The 23,418-nt window shown below is 45.2% G+C and overlaps 1 protein-coding gene and 1 long non-coding RNA gene across 2 annotated transcripts; both read left to right on the plus strand.

Annotated features, from left to right (window-relative positions):
* The first annotated feature begins 4,176 nt into the window (after positions 1 to 4,176).
* LOC135395558 (uncharacterized) lies at positions 4,177 to 7,176 on the plus strand. Its single transcript, XR_010423169.1, has 2 exons — positions 4,177 to 4,368; positions 6,930 to 7,176. It is a non-coding gene; the product is annotated as an uncharacterized LOC135395558 (long non-coding RNA).
* A 6,180-nt stretch (positions 7,177 to 13,356) lies between these two features.
* Positions 13,357 to 18,690, plus strand: LOC135395748 (uncharacterized). The gene is made up of 3 exons (XM_064626842.1): positions 13,357 to 14,835; positions 18,370 to 18,447; positions 18,586 to 18,690. The coding sequence occupies exons 1-3, from the start codon at positions 13,357 to 13,359 to the stop codon at positions 18,688 to 18,690; spliced, it is 1,662 nt and encodes a 553-aa protein (XP_064482912.1).
* The last annotated feature ends 4,728 nt before the right edge of the window (positions 18,691 to 23,418 follow it).

Raw genomic sequence — 23,418 nt, forward strand, 5'->3', positions numbered from 1 at the left:
CCATGCTGTGCGTGCCACGCCATGGAGCAGTCCCGGTGATAAACATAGTGTGCGTTGCGAAGCGGACTGGCGTCGCTGTCCGATGGAAGTGAAGATAAATATTATCAGTGGAACATTAGCGATAACTGTTCTGGGCTACAATGGGTGACCGATACTTTCTAAGAATCACGGGAAAGGGTTGACTTCCGTGTATACGCAAGCAGACGACGCACGCTATGGGTGCTGGAGGTGGATGTGCCTGGCTCAAGAAACATCATTGTGGCGCAGTACAGTGTGCCAGCTGTACAACAAGCTTGCCAACTTTACTACAAATATACTTTTACAACTTTACAACAAAATATACAACAAATACACTTTGCAACAAATATAAAAATGCAAAAATACAACAAATATACTTTTACAACTTTACAACAAAATACTTTTTGCGACAAGTATTTTTAACGTATTTAGAATACTTTTTTGGTATTTGCTACTCAGTACTCAAAATACTTCCTTTCTCGTCAAGCACACTTTCCGCTGTGTCCAGATTTTCAGGTCACTGGAACTTAACGCTGGTTTTTCTTTCTTTTTTTCGGGAATTCCGGAATCTATAACGCTTCCTGCCAGGTTCATATTGCCAGGTGAATTCCCAGGGGATTAGGTACAAGATAATCCCGGCATTTATTTCCTTGGTCACCAAAGCAATACACACGCGCCAGAGGTTGAAAGACCGGAGCTGAGATGCACGAGGGATTACGATGTTTTGGGTCAGAAAATATCAATAATGTTTACTTTGGTTCACCAAAGCTCACCAAACATTACTTGACACCAAGACCTTGCAAATAAGATATGCTAAAAGTATGGCGGATGGAGTTTATTCCTTTAATTTATACAGCCACGTTCACAATACGCGTTTCACTTACTGCTAACACCAAAGTACTTTAAAGAGTATGTTAAATACTTCTTAGAATATGTAGTACTCTACACAAATTTTACTGCCCACCTAGTACTACCACCCACTTTTTACGTGGAGTACTTAGTATCTTATTTTAAATACTTTTGCGCAGTATTTTGTACAAGTCTGGAAGCCGAAGTTGTTGCATCCCCATCCGCAGAAGTCATAATCTCATGTTTGCGTTCTATTTTTGGAAGGTGTGGATTACCGCACGTTATATGTCTTTATTAGTTATAGTCTTTATTGACTCAAGGACAGCGTTTGATGCGGTCGATGATGAAATATTATTGAATAGATTGTGCTTTTAGGGCTTTGGAGCCTCTTTCGGAGTTATCTTACGGGACACAAACAGCTTGTCACAGTTAACGGAATGACGTCAAAATCATCAGAAATAAAAATTGGAGTTCCGCAGGGGTCAGTCTTAGGACCGGCATTCTTTTCTTTGTATCTAAATGATCTGCCGAATGCTTTAAAGGTATCGTATCTCGGGTTCGACAAGTGGGAATATGCTCAGAATGGACCTCACTTCTCGATATTGCAACAAAATTAATGTATAAGCGTCCCGCATTGTGAATGGTTGATGGTGCGCGACGTCAAAATGACGTGTGGCTATTGTCGCCAGGACATTGCAGGGCGGGGCGCCAGCGCGAAAGAGTGCAGTGAATATTCGGTCGGTTTGGAGCCATTTTTTACTATTTTGCGACATCAATTTTTTTGAAAACGTTCACCGTCGGCAACGTATCACAATGCCTTTAAAAAAGTGCACCTCGTATACTGTTTACTGCCCCTTTAAGGGGAACGTCCCCAGCAGGACTCTTGCGTGGTCGGAAGCTTAAGACTGCCCTGGATTTATTGCATCCCGATATGGGCACCCCGATGATCCATAAGCAACTGCACAGCTAGTTATTCAATGATAGTGGGGCGAATTTCCTTAGCGTTTACAGTCCTTGAGATACAGTGGCAATGGTTGGCGCGCAGCATGCTACGCGGTGAAAATCTGTTTTTAGACTGTCGTCAATTACCGGCGGTTATGACACCTGGACGTTACGTTGAACCGAGTGGAGAGCCGGAGACTCCATCCACGGTTCTATCGGATATGTCGTAAACGTTCCCATTCCATTGCTTCTGGGCTGTAATTGATTCGATGGAATGACTGGATCCACTTTGACCGCAGTGGTTGATGGTTTGGCACTCCTTACATCATCCGTCGAGTTACTCTGAATCACAAAGGATTAACGCCGTTGTAACTCTGCCAACCATTCGCCCCTGTCGTGGTTCGTACGCCCGCATACTACGTACTGATAAGGATAATTGATATTTCTAGCTCATTACAGAGAGCTCCCCTGCTCTTGTATTGTAATGCAGATTCATACACCTACACACTCAGGGAGACCGAACCTCGCTGTCGTAACTATGGCAGGGGCGGATTTATAGCTGAGATCTGGGGGAGGGGGGGGGGGGCGGACACTAAAAAAAAAGTAAGCAGAAGAAGAAACAGTGTGAAAAAGAAACAGCATGGCTTCAGACAAACATTTCAGGAAACAGCATGGCTGCTTTCTGAAGACTGTTAAATTTGAATTTTCAAATAAGTCTTGCAAATTGTTGCTCTGCCGTCGGCAAATGATATGTACTGCTTGCCACACGGTTGTCTGGAATTGCCTGTCAGTAGTTCTGCGGCTCATATTTCCTTGGTTGCCCTCGGAAATGTTGTTCCAATATTGTATTTAGAGAAAGACCATATGCTGCACGTGTTTATTACTCAAAATAAATGATCTTGCAAAGCCTGGAGATTTGAGATGGGATAAACCACAGGGTGCTGATATCAGGCAGCACGTAAATCAATTATCAAAAACTGGTTCCTTGAAGGTGTTGCTTCCGGAGCCATACGAGCGTCCCGACTCTAGTCCAATATTTGGATTTTTTGAAATTCCGTGTTAGCGCCGCGAAGCAACTGTGGGTATGAGCGGCGTACGGGAAAGGGGGGTTAGTATGCGTCCTTCTCCGACTTCAAGGGGAACTGTACCGACATTCGTTTGGAAAGTCTGTTGGACTTCGTTCTGCGATTATTAAAGAAATGACCAAAGTTGAGACGGTGAACCAGTGTACCTCAAACTTCTGGTGAGCTTAAGGCTAGAGAAGCCTCTGGCCAATTGCAGCTCTGAACTTTGACAAGAAAAACTAAAACAATTTTACTCATACCCAAATGGCGAATATTACTAAATGGAAATGTTACGAAAATTCAGCAGATGAAGCTACATGAAGCGTGTGACGCGTAATAACGGGCACTTTTTTGCATTATTTTGACACTTAGAATACGTGATGTTTTGTGCCGCGCAGAGAGTCGGTCGAAGGGTGCCGCTTAGTCTAGACGCTACACTGTTCCAGCAACATCATGTGGACACTTTGAACCGATTATGCCAGTGGTACAGGCGGACTGGCTGCAGCTCCGGCACTTCGTAGCACGCAGAATATACGGTAGTGTGTGCCGCCTCGTGGGGCCTGGTAGCGCGTGCCACATAACATCGTCGACGGTGGCTTTACCATGCAAAATCAACCGCACGACAAAGTTGCACAACATTGTAACAAGAAGATGCATGACAACTTTACTTCTCTAAATGTGCACCGTACGCAATAAATGTAAGACACGCTGAGACAATCAAATATTGCACACATTAAAACAACATTGGAGAAAAATACCACCCGGAAGCTGTGCAAACGGTTAAACTAAAGCCAGCTGGTCCATAGTGACCGGGAGCTGATACTTGTCAACAGCAACAGTAAAATAATAACATTGGAGAAAAATACAACCAAGCAGCCGTGTTAAAAGTTAAAACAAAAATGTGTTAAAACAAAAGTGAGGTGCTCCATAATGACCAGCAGTTGATACCTGCCAACGTTAAAACAATAACACTGGAGAAAAATACAACCATGGAGTTGGGCTGTTAAACGAAAGTTAGCAGCTTCATAATGACCAGCAGTTGATACCTATCACCGTTAAAACAATAACATTGGAGAAAAATACGACCAATAAGTTGCGCTAGCAGTTAAATGAAAGTGAGCGGCTCCATAATGACTAGCAGTTGATACTTCTCAGCTGGGCCAGTGTACGAAACACAAGAAATCTCCATATCAAGCAATGTCGAGGACAGGTAAGTATTATGGAGTACGAAGAAAATAATAGGTGGCAAACCCTTTGCCACATCTGGTGATGTTACACCACAAAACAAAAGAAGACGAAAACAGCGAAGACGACGCGCTTGAAAATTGAAAATGGGAGTTTCCAGGAACGCCCAAGGGGCAAAAGCGAATTCAGCGGTGGAGCTTGCACTGCTTCAGCAGTTTCTTCAACCTCTCCGACATGAGCACCTTTGAAATTTGTCTGCTGGATTCAAAACAGTCTGAAGCAGTCCGAGCATTTGTCCAAACGCTGCATGGTACGTAATGTTCCTTATGTAGTAAAGCACTAAGCACATTATCAAGGCTTCTTCCAGCGTCGTAGTGCTGTCAATGTAGACAGACTGTACGCCGTCGTAGATTTCCTTACAGCCTTCAGTCCAAAATAGCATTGGTCCTGGGCTAGCATCTGACACCCTTGGTCCCTGAAGAGCAAGGATACGAAGCTACATATTATGCATATTCAAGGAGCGGTAGCACGATATAACTGCAGGCGTGAGCAGAGTGTTGCCACTTTTTCTTTCGCAGAATTCTACACGCGGAAGAAAATGTCGCTAAATCTTGACGGTGGAGCAGCTAAAATGTCGCTATGTGATGCAGCTAAATGAGTAGCTGAAGTGTCGCCAAATTAAATGCTATTAACTGCGCTGGTTGTGATAAGAATGAGAAACCGCCAGTGGATATCGTGTGATACATCCGAATAGGGTGATGTCCGCTATGTTCGGGGAGGCACATTGGAACGGCCTTGTCGTCTTGCGATTGTTGTCCTCTCCCCCATTTGCCCTCGTGCTGGTGCCCCCTGTGCTCGTGAGACATCACCCAGCTAACAGCCCTTACGAGGCAACCACAAAGAAAGAAGAGGATTCTGTTAGCATGCACAATCACAAGTGTAATGGCCCACCTCATCTTGAGTGATATCGTGTCATTACCAGCTTTTAAATACATCATTATAAGATTAAAGTGCGGAAGTGACTTCATGCGCTGCAGGTGTCCCATCTTACCTCTGTTATGAAAATGTGCTTTGCAGATGGAGAGCGAAGGTAACTGTCAACGTGGATGAAAGTGGATTCGCCATGCTCAGTGAAAACTGTGACAGAATACGGCGTAGCTTTTGCTCCATTTCCCTTATTCAAGTATGGGTGTACTCAGTGCTGGGCTCGTCTCCCGATGCTACACCTGGGTGTTACAATCCGTTGTTAGGCGGTATGAAAATGGCCTAACTAGCAACACAGGAGGGAGAAAATCGGGAGGGAGTCGCGATTTACATGTGAGACGAGGATTTCGCCTTCTAAATGCTCTAACTACGGTATGTAGTCGGGCACAATGGAGGACAAGCGCCAACCCCGGCCCCCTTGACTACAAAACACAACTCAATTGATTCAGGGCCAGCTCCGCCCCCGATTTGTGCCAAGTCCCGGAAAGATGGCTGCACGCCGCTTGCATTTGGATTTTCATCAAGTAGGTCTGCTCATGAAAAGAAGTAAAAACAACGAGTGACAGAGACTGTTAACTTGTTCAAAATACGTCACTAAGCAGAAATAGTGCATGGGCGGAAGCTCTCACCAAGCGCGGCATGCTCCGTTGGCGAATGCCCGCAGTAAGCGAACCATCCGGGCATGAGAAGGGCGCCGCTGTCGTTTCGATAAAATTCCAAGCAGTCACAATATTTGCATATCCCACGAACCATGCCTCGCGCGTCCTTGTTGTTTGACATCTAAAAATAACGTAAAATCACAACATATTCCAGATAGTGCGTGAGGCAATAACGATCACGTCAACGAAGTGCCGCGACTCCACTGCTTGGTGGCGGTGTGCACTGTGGCCGTCTTTATTGTTTTAGTGCGAAATCATTTCTTGCCTCACGAGTAGAGTTAGCAGGTTGTCACCAGAAAATATCCACCTAGTTAACCATTAATAATTAGTCAACTAATTAACTACAACTAATTAGTAAACACTAGTTACTCAACTAATTAACTGCCACTGATTAGTCATCTAATGAACTATCACTAATTTGTCAATTAATTAACAGTCACTAATTAACCATCATTAATTAGTCAACACTAATCCCGCGACCACAATGACGTCATCATTAGTCAACACCAATTAGTCAAATAATTAAGATCATTAATTAGTCAACGCTAATGCTTTCGCATTGACGCACGCAAGGACACTTAAGTGCCTCCCACAATTTTTGCCCTCTTCCTTGACAGGTAATTTCGTTTCGTAGTCCTTATTTTCACTGCTGCCGCTCTGTATTCAGGTAATCTAGCAACAAATCCAAACACTCCCCCTCGCTTTAGGTGACCCATCGGAAAATGTATTGCTTCCAACATACCTGTCTGTGACCTGTTTCGCGGCTTCCGCGAATACCACAAATCCTGCGAATAACTATAGTAGCTAAGTAATACCCAGGCAGAGCAAGCTCTACCGTACCTGTTTATTACTCAAGCACTGTACGCAGAGTCTGCAGAACGCTGCGGAACTACGGAACCCAAATTACAGGCAATTATGTCGCAAGCAGTGCGAGGGGCCAAGCACGCTAAGACGTGGTCCCAAAAACTTACTGGTAATCTCAGTGGAATATTAGCAATAATACTTGGAGCTCTGCAGGGAGACGGAGCCTTCATCTTGTCGTTTCAATTTGGCACTTTACACTTCGCTGCCAACCGGCCATGCTCGTCAGCAAACGCGCACTGATGTGAATATCGTATCGCATCACTGCCTATGCTTTTTGCTCTGGCAGGCTTTCCAAAGACTGTGGGAGCATCTCATACGCATTAATCGTTACAAAATGAGACGTAATCACATTTCTTACCTTCAGAATCCTGTCGGCCGAGGTTGCACAGGCAGAGCACGCACCGTTCGCGCCGATGCATTCGAAAAGCAAGGAAGGGACGCCTGTGGTCGTCCGCCGGATGCTACTTTGACGCCCTTCACCTTTGTCAACTACTATGCCGTCAACCGTCTATGGACCATGCTAAACTAAAAGTACATTGAGTACCGTATCAAGCAACGTAGATTATTAAAGCTAACACGCCAGCACAATAAAATAGTGGAGGACTACGTTGCGCAGCGAAGTGATGTGACAACTCATTTGAAGACGCGGCCTGTTCGGTGAGGAGTAGTGATGGGCAATCCAGTTCACTTTGGTGAACTCGTTCGTACAGTTCAGTTTGGTTCACTGAACCGTTCAAAAGATTCTTTCGTTCATCTTTCCGTGACGTCATAACATCACGTGACCGATCTCAACGGCGAACCGGCATCTACTTATGTGCAGGGTTGTAGACAGTAACTGAGTAAGAGTTCTGTTTTGTGGGCGAGTGTGTTCCATGATGTTCCATGACATAACCGCGTTAAATCTGACAGTCACCTGCCGGCCATATTGGTCATATGTTGCGATAAGTGAATGCATGTTTATGGGACCCTCTTTCGCTGTCATGAAGAAAATAAACAATTCATTCTGCCGCACTGTAATTCTCTCGTAGTTTACATTTTCTTCAGTCCACTTTCCGCTTGCTTCCGCCTCTCGGCAGGGCTTTCTTTGATCACGCAAATTCACTTTCATAGTTACTTTTTGGTCCCCTTCATAGTAGGTCCATTCTTTTCGCCTGCACCCCGGCCCTGAACTAGTTCAAGCAGTGCAACCCTCTCACAATCTTTTCGCCGTGGACCTCTCATGTATTTAAGAACTGGTGATGGACCTGTGCAGCACTTTTCTTTCGAAAAGAATGAACTTAGTCTACGGGAAACAGCGAGACTCACTGCGACCTGTTAGAAAGAATCGAAAGCCACCCACGATCGAGCTTACTTCCCGCTCGAGGTAGTGTTTCCGCCGTTCCCGGCGGTCGAATGAATCAACACTCAACTATTCCGGTGCGGGCACCATCTGTCGGCATTGCTCTGAAGCTTGAATATGACAGGCCACGAGCTCGATTGGCCACACTGAGAGCTTACCGGTTTGTGATTGGCCAAGCCCCACGATCTGGGATGAATCGGAGAGCACTGAAGGCGAGTCGCAAAGCCGGGGATCGAAGAACGATAGAGAACTCAACTGAATCGAAGGAATAGGAGAACGAGGAGAGAACCGTTCACTCGCGAGCTGAATCGAAGAGCAACGGAATCGTTTGCTCTCAAACGGCGCACTGGTTCTTCGGTTCTCCGCGACTCGCTGCGTTGTGGCGTTGTTCTTGCTGGTCTCCTTTGGAATCTTAGCGTTGGTTCACTACGGCGCGTCGATATCGAGCTTTGTGGCGGACGTCGTATGGGTGGAAGTATTCAGAATAAAAAATGTGTTTTCTGATTTTTTGTTAATGATCGGCTCGCTATACGTATCGCTGGTGGTGATCTGCACTCGATAAATCCAAGTTATTTGTCAGGTATACCGGAAAAGGGCCTTTCTGGCTAGTATGTGAGATGGCGGACATGTTTTTCATGTACGTATTTAGTAATGATCAGTACTTAGAAATCTTAAACCAGTCCCCTGGTGCCTGCATACTTCGAATTTGGCGCCTCAGTGGCTAGGTAGAGGCTCCGCATAGAAAACTAGTAATGATAAGGGTCACATGACCCACTGGCGTCAATGATTCGCGAACGAATCTTTCGAACGAGTCCCTTCATGTTCACTGATTTGTTCGAACACATCAGATAGGGCCACGCGCGCTTAGCTTCGCCTGGCTAACTACTGCGCATGCGTTCAACACTGCTTTACAGCGGCGAACATAGATGACGACACGCGCACCATCGACTGGAGGAGAGTGGAGAAACGAGAAACTGTGAAGCGAACGCAGCGGAACGCGGAACATGACAAAACGGGGACGTCTAAGTGAACTGGTGAACGAGTACGATCGACAATAGTGAATGAGTTCATTCAGTTTGTGCCCGGGATTCGTTCATTCCGAACTGTTCACTCGCGAACGACACATCGCTAGTGAGGAGAATGTATCAGGCAGAGAGGGAAGAGCAACCGTGTGAGGGGCACAATAGGCGGCACATTTCTGCTGAAGTGCGAGGTGCCGCCTGATAAGGGTTACAAATGGGTTTATACCGCTATAGAAGGCTGGGAAAATTTGTCTCGCCTATGATTTTCGGAAACAACGCCTAAAATAGCCGGGTTTTTTTTTCTCGTAAGGGGCACAATAAGCGTATTTGGGTTTAGAGTGTACCACTATAGTTTCAAACTTTTCACGAGTCACGCAGAATGACACATAATCATCTCTGAATTAATTACGGGATCATTCAACAAAAGATGTAAGGAATCTCTTTGCTGAGGGGCAGTGAAGTCCAGAGCTTGGCGAAGATGGTGCACGATGTCTGCGCTCTCATGCCCAGCAGGTCACACACATAACGCGCTCCATGACCGCTGTTTTGGACACTCGTTGGACATAGAGAAATTGTCACAGTCTTGCATGCCTTGAAGTTTCCAAGAAGCCTTCTTTCACAAGCAGTTAACAATAAGAAAATGAAAGGCAATTTGCCCAGTCCCAGCCTTAGACGGCACAGCCTGGCGGTAGCATCCATACCAACCGATGTCTATTCAGCCAGTGAGACGATCTGGAACCTTGATCTGATTGCACAAACGTGAAAAATTGTCCAAGTCGTATGTGGCATCCCTCGTTCCACTTTGTGAATAGCTGACAGAAAATGCACGGACTCTTACGTCAATATAACGACAAGAGAAAGCAACACAGTGCATAAGTTCATAAAAATTCGAGATATGTTTGCGCACCAATGAGAAGAAACACAAGCAAGAGCAAACAAGCAGACCTCTGCGTCTCCCTCTCCACTGTGTCGGCCTCGGAGCCAAGTTCTAACAAATGTACAAATGACAAACATATTGTCTGCTGTGCCTTAAAAAGCGGGAAAGCGGGGAACGTGTCTTGTGCTTGTCCACATTTATGGCATTGGCTGACTTGAAAAGAAGAAACCGCTATCCCCTTAAGTTCGATCACCACTGATTACACAATTGCTTCCATATGGAAGTTTCAAAAAAATATACGCATACGACCACGAAGAAACAGGCTTTCGCCATGCAAACGACGGAGAAGAAAATATCATCTGTTTAGAAAGGGGACACGAGGCGCTTAAATACCACGTGTGCCGCTCGCTGGCGGAATAGCCATCACATCAACAGACGTATACTTGAAGGTGGAAAGGGACAACTTCCAACCCCCAAGCAGCGGCTCCCGAGTAAAATGAATATAACCAGCAAATGAATCCCGAAAAACCGCGAAAGGAACGGGATAATTTATGGTCTCGTGACCACCCCATCCAATATGCCGCTTTTTGCCTGAATTTTTTTTAACCAGAACTTCAGCCTGCTGAAATATAGCTGCAGTTCTAAAATATTGTACACAGGACTCTGTGCAGTGTGTGACAACAGGATTATGTCTTTCCTACGAAAATTTGTGTGTGTAACAATGCGAGCGCGCGCACATGCATACGCATTGCGTAGACTGAGCCTTGTCAAACGATTGTCGCCAACACAGGCACAGAATAGGAGAGCAGCTATGTTAACATGACCAGTAAAAGGGGAAAAAGATGCATTCCTGTTGAAGCAACCAAAACAGATACGACTAGGTATCAGTCCAGTGATAAAAAAGAAAAAAAAACAATAAAGAAACAGGATAGATATGGGCATGGTATAAAATGCATGTTTTCCCTCTTTTACTGCTAACGTTGACATATCTGCATTCCTATCATGTACCTTGCGCCCCTTCCCTTCCAGAAGCACTCTGTAAACTGGATTACACAATAATGCATAATTTACATGTGATCTTCACATTTATATGTGCACAGATAAACAAATAGTCTAACAACAACAACATATTTACTAGAATGAAACCGGCCTCGGTGGCTCAGTCGGTAGCGTGTTCGCCTTCTGATCCCGAGATCGCGGGTTCGAACCCGGCCGAGGACGCCAGCAACTTGGTGGCAGGGTAGAAGTTGCTTAGACACGCCGTCTTCCGCGAGGGACGTTTATTACGGGGTGCCGTGTGATGAGCTTTCATCGCACGTTAAGGAACCCTCAGGTGGGCAAAAGCAATCCACAGACCGACCGCTGTGGCGTCGCTCATGATCTCAGTTGTCTCGCGACGTAAACCCCCAATGATTATTATTATTTGAATGACAATCCCGGGGAAGTATCATCGCCAGGGGCGGTGCTCTACCCCAGTGCTGGCGGTAATGTGGTGAAATGGAATAATGTCTCACAATAAGGACCGCAGTCCCTACGGTGTCCAAAAAGTTCAGAAGTGCTTGTAGGGCAGAGCGTTTGTGGGCTCCATTCGGCCATGGACTATGCAATTTTGACGTAGTGACAAGGCGAGAGTGCAGCTGACTGAGAGAGACTGAAAGTGTGGTTCTGGAAGGTTGGTAGTACAGGCAATGGAGAAGGATGTGGTCTAGATCTTCCGGATCATGCGGCATGGTCTACTTTGTTACATAAGTGTTCTATACCTGGACACATCTCCTTATTTCAAGGAAAAAAGATAAAATCTGAACCACACAGTATATGATTGGGAGGATCTAGGTCCATGGTGCACGGAACTAATGAGTGTTTTTTTTTTTTTTCATATTTAGCTTGGTGCTTAGCATTCTGAAAGAGAGGACGAGGGATATGTCACGACATCCCAGAATTCGAAACCCCAGAACTCAAAATCCAATATACAAAAAAAAAAAATTGCAATCTCAAGGCCCGTAGCTGTGAGGTAATGCTTTTACGCCGCGTCCGTTCTCACCGCCCCCCCCCCCCCCTCCCTTGAGGCACCTGTGCCATCATGAGCCAGTTATAGTTGGCATCAGCGAATAAGATCGGGAATACTTGCCTCCAACTGCTTTAGTCGGCTACGAGACGCCCACGCTCTCTCCTGCTCGCTCCGGGTCAGCACTAAGTGAATATTCCGCCAAACACAGGCTAGTTGGTGAGCTAACCTGTTGAAATTAAGTGCGAGAAGGGCGCCTTCCCCGGTTGTCCGTAATGGTAGAGAGATTACCCTACTTGATTTCTATAAAGATAGTGAAAGTGGGAGAAAAATAACCCACAGTTGTTTTTGTGTCACTGTACGCCAATCGAGGGACATATAGAATAATTATGCCAAATTTCGGAAGACGCACAAAAATCTCGTTCTTATGAAAGACATACGTGACTGGTCCCCTCGACCTCTGCTCCTCAGTGAGGGGCGGTCGCTCCCTCCCCCTCCCCCTTAAATACTCCCCTGAACTATGGTGCGTGCCAATCTGTGCACGAACAGCACGCGGATTCCGCACGTGAGCTACATTCTAGGGAAGCATCACATTCTTTCACGAGGTATCCACAAACGTTTTGAAGTCGCGTTTTCGTCACGTTGTTATCTTCAAGACTGTACAACTAACGATATGGCTTATACGTGTCTTGTCCTCACCCCGTTTCCCATAACGTGCCGAATGATCTTTGTCATAGAAAGGTAGAAAATCCAGCGAACCAGTCAGGAAATGTAAGAACAGGCTGTGTTCGATGTATTGGCGACTCTCGTCCTGAGCCTCTTGTTTTAATGTTGCAATACCATCAGTTATACCTGAGAAGCGCTTGCCATTAGCAACGCGTCTTTATGGCCCGCCATTAACATTACGCCGGAAGTGCACTTTAGCCCTTAATACAGCGAGGGTGTTACGTCCAATCTGCAAAGACAGTTCATTGCAGTGGTCGTAAAGGCGTCGCTCCTTACAGAAATGGTGTTTGAGTTTCTGATGAGCCTGTGATGAATTCTTAATGAATCATCAAAAATACAACAGCAATGCAAGGTCTAATGTATTTTGACATCACATTATCATCAACAACCTCACATAATCTTTATATTAACTTTTTTAATGAGTGATGTACGTACTATTTTTATTGTGTCCGTGATGCGTGAAATCATTAGGGTCAATGCAGGACGTCCTGAATTCCACCGGTTGCTTACGTGCTGGATTACACGTCGTGAATTTTACCACAAAGAGCAGCGACCGTAGTTAAAATGTCAAATTTATAATAAAGCAGCTGAGGCTATAAAATGTCTGTGGTGAGCAAAACGGTGTGGTGAGCGAAACGTCAAAAATACACCTCAACAGCGACGAAAACCAAGTTAAATAATTAGAAGAAAGAAAACGTGTGCATCTGGACCTCAGCTGCTCGCCGCGATACGATCCAACAACGTCTACAGACCGCTGTAGACACTATTGTATCCTACCTCGCCGACCGCGGGCTCTCGATTTCACCAAGCAAAACGGTAGCCATGGCTTTTACGCGCCGCTCTTTTAGCAAGTACCCTCTACATTGTGGGGGCCTGCCGCTGAAGTTTGTCGCGCATTATAAATACTTGGGTATCATCATAGACAGAGGGTTGACATGGTCGAAACACCTCAAGTCAACTTTGACCAAAACCAACAACCACACCAATGTGCTACGACACGTCTCTGGAGCATCCTGGGGTTTGACGTTTGCTGACCTGCGTCAACTACACTGCTCCCTCATAATAGGAACCCTACGGTACAGCTTGCCGACCCTACACGGCCTCAGTAGAAACGCAGAGATGGAACTCCTACGGATCCAAGCACGCAGTCTCCGAGTATGCCTAGGAGTTCCTGGGACCACTGAGACGTACTCCGTCTTAGCTGAAGCGAAGGAACCACCCCCGTATATCCAGCGAGAGAGAGAGACACTCCGTACCTACACGCGATTTCTCACCCGGCACCAATCACATTACCTCCAGCCTGTCGAGTCGAACTGCCCATCGTCTGCGTTCGGAGCTGCAGTGTCCCGTCTAAAAAGCTGCATAGCATCGTCCACTGCACACTTCTCATATGCACCACCTATGTGGACCCTTTATACCCCTACAATACATACGGACATCCCTGGCCTAGCAAAGAAGAGTAACGCGCCCCCTATCATCGCGCACCAACTTGTTCTGGAACATTTAGACACTGCACACCACCGACGAAGGGAAGTGTACACTGACGGATCTGTGGTACCAGGCAGTTCAACGGCCGCATTCTACTTGCCGAGTTATAACATCCAGCAAGGATTTAAGCTTCCTCATGAAACATCCTCCACAGAGGCAGAGCTCTACGCCATTTACGCAGCATTGTCATACATATCGCTTTCATTAGCGGACAATTGGACGATCCTGACTGACAGCAAGTCAGAATTACAGATGATAGCCTCATACTGTGCTAATACGATTAACGACATCTGCCCAAGGATCACAAAGCGCTACAATGAATTACTCGCCTCAGGCCACACTGTCTCGTTCCACTGGGTGCCAGGCCATATTGGCCTGCACGGGAACACATATGCTGACGACGCTGCGCGCCGCGCTCATGAGGAAGGTGAGGTAATTGCCTCAGTACCGATGTCGTCGTCCACCAGCAGAATTCAGGTGCGGCGGCTCTGCGCCCGCAACACACTACACTTCATAGAGAATGCTCTGCCTGAAAACACATTCCTGCACTCCATCGACCCGAAGATGGAATACACGACCACTCTGCGGCTCACCCGAAGGGAAGAAACTATCGTACACCGTTTACGGTTAAACGTAGCCCGAACACCGTCACTGCTGTTCAAGATGGGCGAACTGAACCTCTCAGCGTGCGCAACCTGCAGGGTGGAAGCAGTCACAGCGCATCTACTACAACACTGCAGACGTTACGACACTGCCCGTGACATCCTCAAAGGACGCCTGACTGCTCTGGGACACACACACATAGACCTTTCTGTACTACTTGGCCCTGTGCGACACTCCCGTCAGTGCATGCGTCATTCGACCTCATGAACAAATTATGAGTTGACCTTTCATGTCATCTACACTTCACCCCACCCTCGTCATCTTATATTTGGTTTTGCTTCATCATATTTTTGTGCTGACCTTTTCGAAATAAACGGATACCCCCCCCCCCCCGGTTAATTGACCACAAGTTTCCAACTTTCTCCAAACTAGGTTGTATGAAGAGCAAGCTGAGTCTTACCATATTGCGTTGAATTGAATATAATATTCTGTTGAATTTTAACAAAATTTCACGTGACGTTTCGATGCCTCCTCAGGCATCATCAGAAGAAGAAACGAAACGATACGTCTCTCGATAGAGAGTCGGATGATGCATCGTTTCGTTTCTTCTGATGATGATGCCTGAGGAGGCATCGAAACGTCATATTAAATTTTGTTTTCTCCTGTTACGTCAAGCCACTGTGTGTATTTTATGTGTATGTAAAGTTGTTGTTGTTTGTTGAATTTTCCCACAGAAATTCGTCAATTTATGGTAGAGGAATAGGGTTAAAATCTGGGAAGGTTGGTCAAAACGATAAAACCCTCTGTGCATGGGAAAAACGAACACGAGACGAAATAAGCACTCAACTGCCAAACAAATATCTATTCCTGGCATTTATACATCATTTCCAACCCTCTCCGTGTCGGACTCTTGCAGCTAGCTTATTTTGTTATCTTTATCTACCTATCATGAACCTATTTATCTTCCCAGAAAAATATGGCGATAGATTGCCACAGAGTTCGACACGAGGATGTTGGGAAAGGAGGTTGGGCCTGTACAGATGCAGGCTCTGTAGCATGTATAAAGACTTGGTTGGCAGTTCGTGCTTGTTTCGTCTGGGGATTTGTCATGTGTTCGCTTGTCCTCTGCACTGACGGTGTTTAGAATGCTGGAGCATGAGAACATACTGTTTACTTCCACTGCCCCTAGCCTTAATTTGGCGGAGAAGTGAGCGTCGCCGACAGTATGCGCGTCTCCAAACGATAGTTTTCGCAACTTTTTCCGTCTGTTGCCCTTGTAATAGGAAATCTATTTTGTCATGGAATGGAGTAAATCCAGCATGCGCTTTCTGTTTCCGGCATAGAACCGTGGTATTGGCCTGGCAAACTTCGGAGTTCAATTCAATTTCTCGCCACCCAAATTGATCAAAGTGCGTGTGGTAGCTGCTTTACTTTCTACCACAAATTGCAACAACTGCATTTGTTAAGTAATACCTCTTGACTTTGCCTAACGGCCACATGTGACCGTTACGACGCGACGCGCACTGTTCTCTGATCTAATCCGTGCATTCCACTTAAGGTTCAAACATAATCTGAATATACCCGCTTCAAAGGCACCTCAATCAACCAGACAAGACAAAATACACGGACAACGCTTACCAAACAGCACGATACAGCGAGCCGCTCGGGCAAGTTACTCGATCCGATGGGCACGTGCTGGTGCCTGCCTCCGTTCGAGACCCGGAACCGTAATCCTTGCAGTGTCATACTAACCTCAGATGGTCAAATGACCTGTAGTTCAACAAACGACCTGCCCAAAGAACACGAAAACTACCACAACTAACTCCAACCGCCATAGCTGGAGAACAAAGAGTAAACAGCACACTGTTGCCATGCCAGACCTGTCGTATTGAAGCATTAAAACCTTGATGGCCACTGCACCTTTTTCAGACCAATTCTCGAAATTACACCCTGTGGGGCTTATACATATTACACCCATTTCACACCAAAAACACGGTGTATTCTTTTCCTTCGGAGTGTAATAAAGGAGTAGAGCAATTGATACACCCCAAATACACCCCAATTACACCTAAAAAGGAGTTCTATTTTTTAGAGTGATAGTCGGTAGTGTTTTGGAATTACCCGGCCCGCGTAACCAGAAAGATTGCACCACTCAACGAGAGGTCAAGTGTGCTAATTGTGGTGGCGATCACACAGCAGTCTACTCGGAATGCCCTCGCTGCCAGACCTTCTTAGAGGTTGTGTAAACCACTGCCATCTCGGGCAAATGCAGAAAACAAATAGCAGACATGCATAATTCCAAACTCACGAACAGTGAACCTAATCCCGTCCCTCCCAAGGCCGCAAAACGGAAGCACAGCAGGAAGCCCCCGGCCAATGTCCTGCCGAAGGAATAACATTTTCCGACTCCGAAGCCACGTATGAACAAGCTACGTCCAAGCGCCACGTCCAAGCGTGAAACCTGATACCTCAACGTCAGCTGCTCCATCAAGACACCATTCAAAGCCATTTCAAGCTGCCAACACTCATCCCTCCACGTCTCAAAAGGGCAACGAAACTGACGAACCCACCCTTCTTGTCCGCATCATTCCCTTTTGTTTGCGAGTCTCCGCGCCGTAGCAGAATATCGAAAACAAACTGCTAATTATGGTTATATTTGTAGGCCTAACCAAAGCTGTCCATTTAACCAGCCACGACCATGTTCTTCATAAACTATGTAGCTACCCAGGCAGCACGCCAACCCAAGCAGCACAATGTACTGAAAGTCGAGTGCAATATGGGTGGACGGGTAGGTGAACGGCCTTGAACAGACTCGTGAATCAACAGAACATTGATAAGACGCATACCGTCCACCCCTATTGCACTCGGCTTTCAGTACATTGTGCTGCTTGGGAATACTGGCCCAATATTGGGCCAATGCAAGCTGCCAGGTTGGCCAGTACTGATCCCGTCCCAGGCAGCACAAACCCTCGGTAAAAGAACGGGAACGCAATGGGGGCTTCAGCTCCTGAACGGGCGATAGTGCGCGACTGGTTCTCAGCGGTGTGGGAACGGAGGAGGCAGAGCGCAAGAGAAGATAAGATCGTCCCCCGACGGTGCCCTCATCATTTCTCGGTCTGGTCTGGTCTTGGTCATGTGACCAATAATATAGGATCGCTTCCCGACGCTGCTCTGATCATTTCCCGATCTGGTCTGATCTTGGTCATGTGACCAAGAATATAGGATCGCTCCCCGATGCTGCTCTGATCACGTCCCGATAAACACTCGCATGACCGGGGTGAAGCAACGGATTTCTCTTCCCAGATTGTCAGGCGCCGACTGTAGCAATCACGTGACCCACAGTTTCGAATCTGGTCAATGATGTTCCTCGATCACCCAGCCGTGTTTGCATGGTCGGAGTCTTCGTCGCCCTCGCTGTGAGTAACAAATGTGTCCGGCTGTGCCACCGAAACTTTCGAGGAATTCTGACATCTTTTTAAGCGATTCATCGAGGGGTAAGTGCGCTATTTCTTCCTCTGTTACTCCTCGCATTGATAAACGTTACTCGTAGATGCTTTTCAACATGAATGACACAGAAGGCTTCTCTCAAATCTTAGCATCGCATCATCGCATAGGTTTAGTGCTCCATTATGGTTTTTGCGTTGCTTTTCGGATAATTGGCTACGTTTCAGTGAAGATATGGTTCAGTAAAGTGTGGAATCGTATGTATAGTGTATTTGACATCAGACGAAATGCATTTCTCAGGCCGACTGGGTGCTGCAGCTGTGCTTGCCAACTCCTGCGTGTCTACAAAACGGGAAGCCTGGACATCTTCAGCCTAAGGTAAGTTTTCGTAGTTACGCGAAAAAAAAACAAAAAAAAAAACGCCGTAGTGAATAAATTATTCCGCATAATATGACGCCTAGTGTCAATTTATTTCGAATTGTGAGTGAATGAAAGTTATCGTGATCTTTAATTCAGAATGTCACGCTGCACCACTACCAGAGCGTGCGTAAAGAAATCAATGCCTTGATGGAGGGTATCGATGAAGAGTCCACCATAAAATTTCTGCCTCAGAGTCAGTGATGATGGTGAAGATATTTCCAGCGGATCTTGTCATGCCATGCTGAGAACTGTAACTATTTGCTCTGTATTCAATAATGTGTGCGTCTTGTGGTGCGGTGTACTTTTCTCAGAGCAGTGTAATCCTGACCTCAAGCTGTCTTCCACTTTCAGAATCCACCCCGCGCTTCGGTTACAACACTGTGAATACATCGCGTCATGATGTTTGCTTGAAAGGAATACAATCTGGTATGCTGTGTCGTTTTTCTTTTAAAAAGACTTCTGGTATACATTATAAGAAGCTTTCATAGCAAGAAAGCCAATGTATACGAAAAGGCATCTTCTTGACACATTAATATTTTTCACAGTTCCCTTAAAGACAAAAGTACGAGTCGAACGACATGTGCCATACTGGTTCTCGATTTATATGTATATTATCCTTCTGTTAGCAAAGGTGCACAAATATTTTATTTTCTTCTCTTAAAGATAGTAGTACGAGTAATATTACATGTGCCATACGGATTCTCAAGTTGTTACGCGTGTTGCATATCAGTGTTGGGGGTAACTCGTTACCGGTAACTCGATACTGTAACTAAGCTACTTGTTTCGGTAGCTTTTAGCTTAGCTTGTGGCTTTCGAAATCCAGTAACTTCTTGAGGAATTATTTCATTTTTACGAAACTTTGTCAAAGTAACTTGGAGGAAGCTCGAGGTTCCTCTTGTTCGATACCCGTCTACAAACATCGCCAGCTACGTCCTCCCTCTCTTATGACTTGCGACGAAAGCAACGTGGACGCGTCGGACTCCCTTGTTACGCGGGTGAACGTTACAAATTCTGTTTTGGTCGTACATTAGGAGCCTCAGGTGTCGCTCATCTTAACGACGAGCAGTGTATTCATAATGATAGAGGGCATTGTGTAGTAGGGTTAAAACTTGGCGTAGCTCTAAACAATATCCGCGTAGAGGACAACTCATAGAACATAAACTTGCTTTGTGCTCCGTTCAAGAACCTTATTACGAGACCAAAATCATCCAAATCCTCCTTAAAGAAGCCTATAAATGTAGGCTTCTTTCGTCTTATCAGATATTTATATAGTTTTTGTATATCAAGACAATTTTGAAACGTCTTGCATCGCCCTTTGTGAGATCAAGGTGTAAATTAACCATAGAGGTCAAGAACTATTACAAGAAAGAAGAACAAGAACAAGAAAGTATATATTGAGTAGCAAGTAACTTCAAAGTAACTCGTTACATTTCTAAAGTAGCTTAGGAACTGCAAGTTAATTCTGCGTTAATAACTTAGTTACAATTCTTGCACAGTAACTTAACTGGCAACGAGTTCCCTTTGTCGAGTAACTTCCCATCTCTGTTTCATATAAACTCTGTTCAGTGAATATTTGTGAAGTAAATAGTACATATGCAGGACAGATGACAGTATACTTTCTGTGTAACACTTATTTTTCATTGCTGGTAAAGTGATGCCATAAAGAACCAATGTAGCTGATTATTATGATACAATAAAGTGTTTTCTACAATAACATACTGTTTTTATTGTTAAAAATCGAGCGAATTAACGCTCGTATGGGAAAAGGAGGCACACGTAAGAGGGCATACCAGCTTTGCGTCCCAATGTATTTCCTAAGGAATATTTTATGCTTTTTCTCGGTAACCACCGCGCAGATTTTAACGCGGGTGGTTTCACTATAAAGCGGAAGACGAGATGAATCGGATAACGTTTATACATTTCTGATACATGTAGTATGTATTTTACGGCGACGTCACGAATGTGAAAAAAATACACAATTTTTCTCCTCCCTCTTTGAACAGGTGTTTATTAAACTTCTATAGCCATTTCGAAAAAAAACTTCGCATTTACTTTCTCTCGAAATATTTCAGGAATCGATAGACACCAAATTTACATGTCTACCACTTTTTGTTTTTATAAAAAAGCATGAAACATGAGTACACATACACACCGACTGAAAGCCCAGTGAAACGTGTCATTCTGTGTCGCCATCTGGTGACGCAAAGGGAAAACCGCGCCGACCGTATCCTTCCGCCGAGCAAGCGGTGCGCATGCACAGCAATGCTGGCTCGTATGGGTGGCGTGGGGTGTGGATGACATGCTGGTTCCTGCATCATCTTTCTCTCTCTCTCTTTTCATTACTTTCATGGCCCACTGACTTAGGGCATGGCCTTGGAGGCCAGTACAAAAGGTTGCTTAGCTGCTCGTAAAAGGATTATCCTCTAAGCCTGCATAGTCGTGGCCTGTGTAATGTAAAGAGAAAGCACACCGAGACCAACAACCCTCTTCTTTTCTCTCTTTCTGCGCATAGAAGAGTGAGACGAGTTTATTAGCTTCACGTGAAACGTCAATTTGCCCGATTTTGCCGGTTCGAGTTTGTGCTGACTCAGTCAACTGTTTGAACTGTCTCATAAGGCTAACGAGAATCTTTCGTATTTCCGGTTAGTGCAAGCCGGGCTTTACAGTCATTCTTTACAGTAACTTTCAACAGGACTGTGCTGTAATGTTCGTAATGCTGAAAAAATGCTAGAAATAATACCGTCGCCTCCCACAATAATAATTCGCCGTTTCCTTTTCTTTTTGCTAAGAGTGCACGCCTCAGTCAGTTCGAAACTTCTGAAGTTGTCGAGAGGACCTCGATATTCCTGGTTGCGAAATCCACGATCTCGAAATTCGCGGGGTGTAAGAAAAAAATTGGTCCTTCGTTGTGTGGACGGAAAAAATGGTTCCGCAAGCACCTGCGCTGCCAAAAATACAGGGGCGTAGTTGCAGATAGCCGATGGAGCACATCACAGCCGACCGGTGTTACCATGCGCCCTCCTGATTTGAAATTCAATTCAATGGGTAACATAAAATCGACATAATTCGCTGCACTAGTTCGCTAGTGATATCGTCCTCTGGATGCTAGTATTTTTCTACAGTTGGCCAGACAAGGGTTTTGCAGTTGTCCCCTGCATCTTTTCTGTGTCAATGTTTATGTAGAATGAAAGCTGTACACCCATTTATTGATTGTTTCATGGCCCGTACAACTCCGCTTCTGCTGAAGATACGGTTCATGGACATCGAAAGTATGAGAGAACAACTGCAAAGTCTGTGTCTGACCTACAATAGCAGTATACCATATAGGAGATACGATATGCGATATAGGAGCACCACCCAGTGAGCGTCATCCAAAGTGTCATTTATTCATTTGAGTGATTTATTTGTCAAAAATGTTTATTATTTGACATAAATTATTACTTGAAAAAGGGTTGGGGATTAGGGATGAAAGACATGTATGGCATGCTTAGTCACTATGGGTCAGAGGGGAAAAACCTATCAAGTTGCCGAACGGGCTAGGGTGAACAAAGCGGCCCTTGCACCGCTTCCTGGATGCGAAAAAGTAGGTTAGCATGAGGAATGTGTTTACGAGCAAGCGGATTACACAGAGATAAATGTTCCTTAGGATAACGGCATTTACAACTGCAGCTTTCTTTGTCCTTCGCTTTCTTTCTTTTATTGGTTTTCTATTTTTATTTTTATCTTTTTTTTTCACAACGCTCCAGGTGAACCAATAAGAAAAATCGATCAAGCGACTGCTGCACCATCATTTCTGCCCACGCAATGAGGAACCATCTTTTCCGGAACCCAAATTCGCGTTCTGGAAACAAGGAAAACCAACGACAATGCTCTATTGCTTCGTACGATGATATGCCATGTTTAAAAATCCGACATCACTATTTACTACACAAACTCACGAAATTTCAATGTCGTCTCATGTCATTTTAGCGAACGAGAGCCACATTTTTGACGGCTTAGGCTTAGCGGGGCGGACGCGCCGGAACAGCACGTTGGTTAGTTTATTATTGGGCTAGTAAAAGTTCCGTGTTTGCATTTTCATGTTTAGGTTGGTCTTAGTGCGCTTTAGCAGTTTCCTGCGCACAACTGTGCATTTTATAGCCAGATAACATTTATTTACGGTAGTTTATTTTTCAACGGGGACTTCGATCACTTTATTTTGAGGTACGCCCAATTTTTCGATACCGGTTCCCTGGATTTTCCATCTTTCGACACTCCTTCCTGGTTGCGCGTCTGTTTTTGCACCGAGAACAAAGGAGGCCTACTGAGGAAGATAAGGAAAAGCCCCGGGTCACTGGGGATTCTCCGCTGAACTAGTGGCTCTACGCTGAACGAAAGGTCTGGGTGAAGTACCCTGTGCAAACCAAGTAGTGTCTAAAAATATAGTACAGAAGTTTCCGGGTAATAATCAGCCCATTATGAGACAGAATTTGTGCTCCGAGACCTTCTCGCGCGTTAAGTTCTTTTCATTTTATCTTGTTCATTTATACATAAAGACAGAGTTCAAGGAGTTTTAGGAGCTTCCTTCTTCTCCTTTTTTCTTTTTTTTTTTAATATTTGTTGCTAAATGCAATGCATTTATTTAGACTGATTGGGTGTAAGTATTGAGCCTATCAAAAGGCCGAAAATCATAACGCCGAACTGTGAGAAGGCCGAAAATCAGAAGGCTGAAAATGGAAAGGCCAAAGAGACACAGGGTGGACACCCCAGTGAATGATCACTGAATGGGATGGTGCAGATTATGAAAAAGTTGTGGCTCTTGTATTACAAATCAAATAACTGGAATGCATAGCATTTGGTGCTCTGAAATAGACTAGCCACAGAAGATAAATAAAAAAAAGCAAGCAATAATCTGCATCATGTTTACTACGAAAAGAAAGTGTGTGGTGG

The sequence above is a fragment of the Ornithodoros turicata genome, chromosome 5 (genome assembly GCF_037126465.1).
Source record: "Ornithodoros turicata isolate Travis chromosome 5, ASM3712646v1, whole genome shotgun sequence".
Lineage (NCBI taxonomy): Eukaryota > Metazoa > Arthropoda > Arachnida > Ixodida > Argasidae > Ornithodoros > Ornithodoros turicata.

What these genes read in the sequence shown, in the direction of transcription:
- LOC135395748 (XM_064626842.1), top strand. Translation starts at nt 13,357, where the DNA reads ATGGCTTTTACGCGCCGCTCTTTTAGCAAGTACCCTCTACATTGTGGG. An exon ending in ACACACACATAGACCTTTCT is followed by an intron (nt 14,836 to 18,369) that starts GTACTACTTGGC and finishes TGCATTTCTCAG; the next exon opens with GCCGACTGGGTGCTGCAGCT. An exon ending in CTGGACATCTTCAGCCTAAG is followed by an intron (nt 18,448 to 18,585) that starts GTAAGTTTTCGT and finishes TCTTTAATTCAG; the next exon opens with AATGTCACGCTGCACCACTA.